Genomic DNA, 6,000 nt, shown 5'->3' with positions numbered 1-6,000 from the left:
ATGAATCCTTTTGGTCCCGGCCTGCAGTTTTCAACTAGAACAAAATCATGTTTAAGCGCTTAAGACAATCACTTATTTACAGCCACATTAAATGATTCTTTAAAATTGTCGCTAGGGTGTGCTTGCATAAGACTAGGTAAGAGGGCCCAAGGACCAAGTACAGTGAGGTTAAACTGCAATAGCCAGACTGCAGGGATGCTGTGCTTGCCACTCGACTTTGAAAGTTGTGTTCCTTTAACTTGGTTGTCCTATTGAAGGAGTGAAAGGCTAAAATTTAAATTACATTAAAACAGAAACCAGTATTTGTATACAAATATGGATAAATTGTTTTATTGGAAAACAAATGTACAACTTGGAATGGATTTGAGGCAAACTGTGCCATAAGCAAAGAAGTGGCTAAACAAAGTTTAAAAAGCATAGTACATTAGAATTTGGGTTTCTGGTACAGACAGCAGTACAAAATAAGAATAGATGAGATAAGTGTTCTAGTGGCTGGATGATACACCCGTTTTTTGCTGTAGTGCAACTTTCATTCCATATTGTTGACTGTCCATAGTCCATGTAAAGCTAAGCTCTACATTTCAACAATGCAGATACTTCCCAAGGAAATCCAACTTCAGGTATAACAGATGGTAGCTTAATATCCAACTTCAGATACAACTCAGATGGTCTGAGAAGTCAAATCTTGTTTTAGATGTGCAGAGGGGCTTTGGTGAAATCCAGGAAAAGCCACATGCAACAATAGTCACTTCATCACCTCTTAAGTTCCTTTTTGTGGTGAATAAGATGGGATAAAAAAAGAAAATGAATTCTAACTAGACATGCATTTTCTTGACATTAGGGGAACATTTTACAGATAAGTTACAAACAAAGGCAAATAAACAATTTTGTACAAGAAAATTAACACATTCTGTACATCTTCACTTTGCTGTCATCATTTGTACAAACTCTGAAAAAGAAAAAAAAAAATGTTATTTAACTCGATATCCAGCAATATACATTCAGAGTACAAAGATGAAATATACCACTCATTTAAAGAACGTACCACAATTCAAGTTAACAAAGTACTTCAAATCTATAGCCTTTGGAAGGCTTTCATTTCTCTTTGTAGACCTTACCCAACTGGGCATTTATTTTAAAAAGCAAGCTTTACTGCCAGACCCATAATAGCACAAGAGAAACACCGGATTTGTAAAGGACAACCAGCACTGCACAAGAGCAGCCTTCATTAGGGTTAGGTTTCCCCTTCACTAGAGTCCACAATGTATAGGATGCTTTAATTTAATAATAAACAAGTAAATAGGCAGACTGACGTCAATGGCACGATTTTGAACTACTGAAAATCCCAAATTTGATCCCATTACAAATGTCACTATCTGAAAGTTAAAGGTCGAAAAAAAAAAAAATATCCATGAACAAGACAACCAAGATCTAGAACCTTGTATAGTGAAGAGCCTAAGCAGCTGAGAGTCAAAGCTTTGAGGTACTGCTTCCAACATAAATGCTACTATGAAATATAGGGCTTAAAGGACCTACTACTTTCTGTAATGCTTCTTCTGGTGGATACTCTACCTACAAATTCTTCACCTTTCGGGTGCCAGTCTGACAGAGGTTCTCCCCCTCCCTCGGCAATTTCCTATTGCACCGGTATGTGACAACATGCGGTTTTTAGTCTAGTCCTTCCTGTCCTGAAGTGACTTCGGGCCACATGCAACCTATAGAATACTAATTTCACATGATTTGAACAGAGACACCATTCCCAGCAGATTTTGGGATAATCAGGACAGTGGTGGATGAATGGTTAAACTTTAGGAGGCTGGGGTTTTATAGACAAAGTGGCGGCGGGACACAATTGGACGCTAACCAACCATGTGCTTTTACCAATATCTGGCATCTCCCAGAGTATGGGAAAGGTGTCAAAGCCTCCATTTTACAACACGTTGTAATTTAGTAAACACGAAACTTGGTTTAATGGCAAGTTATGGATTCATCTGCAGGAATCACCATGGAGGATTACAAGTAAATATCCTCATTTCTATTCTGAATGTACATATATACACATACACAATCAACATTTGTGCCAAACAGCAAATGCTAACTTGAAATGTAAAGACATAGAAAAAGGTAAGGGAATGAAAAGCATGGTTAGCTAGTAGGCTGCAATGAAAACCCTAACTGAAAAACTAGCATTGCCTTTACTCCCATCATACACCACAGGTTTTTCACAGTGACAAACATGGAGTATGAAACATCCCAGCTGTAGGGTTACGGATGTGTCTGGCGGGGAAGGGTTGCTTATTTTCCTATTCCTGGGGAATAAGTCCATAAGTTACTTATCTACTTTACTTCTCCAGTATTGGAATTTCATAAGATTCACATGCTTGAATAATTCTGTCATCTAGATAGGAGTCCTTGATACATTATAATAGCAATGCAAAGTAGAAAAGGGGACACCCACCCACCTCTCAACTAATTAGGTAGCCCTGCCCTCTAGAAACTCCAGCCATTCGAATTGTGTGGCTGTTTGAACCAAATTAAACACCCAATGGTCAACCAATACCTCTTGGGCAGGTCAGAAAATCTACACAGTAGTATTGTGTAAGACATTGTACAGATGGCAGCTTTGCATGTCAGCTAGCAGGATGTTCGAAAGTACACAGGAAGAGCATGCTTGGCAGAACTAGTATGGATGCACTTCGTCCCATTGACATATGGAGATGGGATGTTACTTGTTGAGTTTCAGAAAGACTTAATACACGGTTATGCTAATAGACAAAATTTACTGAAAGTATGAATATTTTTAAGTCCCACTCATCGGCTGCTTGGCAAACCAATAGGGAGGACATGCAGCTCTACAACTGAAAGATCCAGACACTAAACTATGAACGCTTCCAACAGTTTAGTAACCAGTTTTATTTGAAATCTGGTGATAAACAGCAATGATCATTAAAAAAATGACAGTACATTACCTTCATAATTTACTTGACCATCACCGTCAATATCTGCTTCCCTAATCATTTCATCAACTTCTTCATCAGTTAACTTCTCCCCGAGGTTGGTCATCACATGACGAAGTTCTGCAGCACTAATGTAGCCATTTCCATCCTAATGGGAAAAATTAGGAATGAGTAAGCGCCAGCAAGTCTGAGCACAGACAAGTCCATCTTGATGCTACAAAAGCCTAAAAAAATAAAGTCAACACTTAATAACTTATATTTATTAGAAGTTAGTAAGACAAACCCGGGTGACCCACATTTGCATATACTAGAGTAAAGTGCAAACTGAAAACCTCAAAGACTATTTAAAATTCAGGACACGCTGGCAAAATGTGTAACAGAATGAAACACTTGCAGTGTCTTCAGGGAGACTTTATACGTTAGACCGTCACCGGTTTTCAGTTAAGGCACTTCGTAAGACCACCAGCATCTGGTAATCACTAGCCAGGCCAACAGGTCAGGCTTATTTGCTTTTGGCGTTGCCAATGCTCATCTTGTGTACATACCCTTTCACTAGCCACCATGATGTACAGGATACCAGCTATAAAAAGATAGCAGGATATGTCTGGGATGAGACTAGGGTTTGCATACTATCAGTTTACCAGCACCAGAAAACACTTGGTCTTACAATGTGGTGTACAAGCTGGTGCCATGTATTCACTGAACAAATTAACAGTTGCTAATTTTGCTTGAAAGCTTCCTTCAGAGTTTCAATGCTATACTAGGCCTGTGAAGTTCGGTCTGCACTACAGATGCCCTTTCCCTCTGCTGATCAAGGCAGGATGAAGGTGAACAGTGTTTTAGTTAGTGTGCGTTAAGCAGTGCTTCTCGGAGCATGATATGCCCATGGAGGAAGCAGCGAGCACAGAGCAAGAAAAATTGCGAGAAAAAAAATTGCTGAAGTCGTGACAACTAAGGAACTAAAGAAATAAAAGCAGGCTATTAAGCAGCAGGAATCTAACAAATCACTGTCCTTAACAAGGACTGAAAATTACAGTAGCGAACACATGGTCAAGCTTGGCAAATATAAAAGCTTGAGCATCTGGAGTACTGAATGATTGATTCCACCTCACCGCACACAGTCATGGTCCTGAGGATAACCCAAAAGGAGAGGGTGGTTTGAAACGCGTAGACTTAAAGAAATGGGGGAGTTTGAGCAAAAATGACAACCAGCCAAGGGACACTGGAAGCCTACAAATTAGTGGGTATAATCTTCAGTTGGTCCTGCAAAACAAGACTTCCAGCTTTCTATCAAACAAAAGGGACTAGTAATAGAAAACTCCAGCAATTCAACTGAACGAATTAACTCACATTAAATGTTTTTTAATGTAGCAAGTCTGCTATACTGTCCTGCCTTCATGTGGTTTTCTTAAAACCAACAGATGGGCTGTAATACAATGAATGTCTTGAAAATGTGGTCAAAAGGATATTTATGGCATGTAAGTTGAATCGTTAAAAAACTAAAAAGCCCAACTCAAATAAGGTTACGTACTTAATCTTTACAAAAACATTTGACAAAATAAGGTAGTCCTGATTTCTCAGAGCAGGTGGCTCTGGGTCTTGTCAGCTAACAGTCTCCCCAATACCTTGCCTTTCACGGATACCTCTAACCTACAGTACAATGAAGCTAAAGAAACAAATTCCATCTTTTATGCCAACATAACTATTCAAAAATAGGCCTCAAGATGGAGATTCTTAAAACCCAAGATGCAGGATCATGGGGACAGTGTGTATACTTAATTCAGTCTAACAAACTCAGACATGCAAGTAAAGCCTACTTTTAAAAGTCAAAAGATACGATATCTTTGCGATAAACATGTGCTCGAGTTTCTGAAAAGTTAATCTGCTACTAGGAAATCTTATGTCATAAGTTTCTTTTAGAAGCTTCAAATTGTTTAAGTTTGGCACAAAAGTGACTGGATTTGGTTGAGAGTTCCTCCCATTCGTTTAGCAGGTGTAGAACGTATTACTGGAGGCTACGAGTAGCAACTTTTGTAACATGAGGACAAAACGGACAGATCTCGGTTAGAGAGTCAGCTTTTATTGGAACTTTACAACAGTTTCTACATCGAGCAGTAACGATCAATGGAGGTCTTGAAAAAGTGATGTCTAGACAGTGAAACTCACCCTGTGCCCGTTTACCGCTTCTGCGGTCTTCAATATCCTGGACAAGTGCCTTAAAGGGTCTATTTTGACAGGTGTTATGAAGGCACCCATGGTGAAAGCGTTGGCGGTAAACAGCCAGCATCTCAATGGTAGATGGATAAGGTGTGTGTTGACACCAAGAACTTGTGGGATTTCACCTGACCAGCCTGTTTTCTCCAGCTCGAGCACCTCATTCAGCCGCCACCTTATCTCTACTCCTGCATCCGAGACCTTTGTTACCTTACAGGAGGGCTCAGAGGCCACCCACTGCTTAACATTGATTACCTTCAGTGTTCCTTATTTGCGCGTGTGCTTCCGTAGGCTTCTTCCCCCTAGTGTGTGTGCATTCCCAGGCGCATGCACAGTGTCCTTTGACAGACTGCTTTTTCAGGCACTACTCTAGGCACTCTACAAGAGTATTCTTAAGCAGTCTCACTGGAGTACTCTCTCTCCTCAGTGTTTCACCCAGTCACCACTCACTGTGTTGCTTGCTAATGCGCTCCGGTTAGACAACATATTGTAATGGTTAGAAAAAACAAGTATTTGCAATGCAATAGGTCTCGCATTTACGAGAGTTTGAGCTATTGACATTGCAAATAACCATGCCTTTTATTTGTTTTCCTTTTAAAAACCTAAATAAAAAAGGAAGTCATTTACAATGCCAATAGCTTTAACTCGTGTAACTGCAAGACCTATTGCATTGTAAATGCTTGTTAACATCCTGCGAGGGAGCGCATCAATTCGTGTTGCGCCACTATGGAGAGATGCGGAGGGATCTGAGGGTGGCAGGAGAGACACTGCGTGATAGATGTGGCGTCCGCCTGTGTCACTGTGCCTCAGTGCAGAGTGCGACGTCACA

At 40.2% G+C, this 6,000-nt stretch overlaps 1 protein-coding gene across 3 annotated transcripts in view; it reads right to left on the bottom strand.

Annotated features, from left to right (window-relative positions):
• Positions 1-302: 302 nt before the first annotated feature.
• CALM2 (calmodulin 2) overlaps positions 303-6,000 on the bottom strand; it is a 36,318-nt gene continuing 30,620 nt past the window's right edge. For all 3 annotated transcript variants that reach the window (XM_078649656.1, XM_078649657.1, XM_078649655.1), the window contains exons 5-6: positions 2,970-3,105; positions 303-949 (exon numbers count right to left, since the gene is read on the bottom strand). In XM_078649656.1, the coding sequence (XP_078505782.1) occupies positions 921-949; positions 2,970-3,105 (165 nt within the window). In that variant the 3' untranslated portion in view covers positions 303-920. The remainder of the gene's footprint in view (positions 950-2,969; positions 3,106-6,000) is intronic.

This window comes from Lissotriton helveticus, chromosome 6 (genome assembly GCF_964261635.1).
Source record: "Lissotriton helveticus chromosome 6, aLisHel1.1, whole genome shotgun sequence".
Lineage (NCBI taxonomy): Eukaryota > Metazoa > Chordata > Amphibia > Caudata > Salamandridae > Lissotriton > Lissotriton helveticus.
This window is presented reverse-complemented; position numbering and strand designations above follow the sequence as displayed.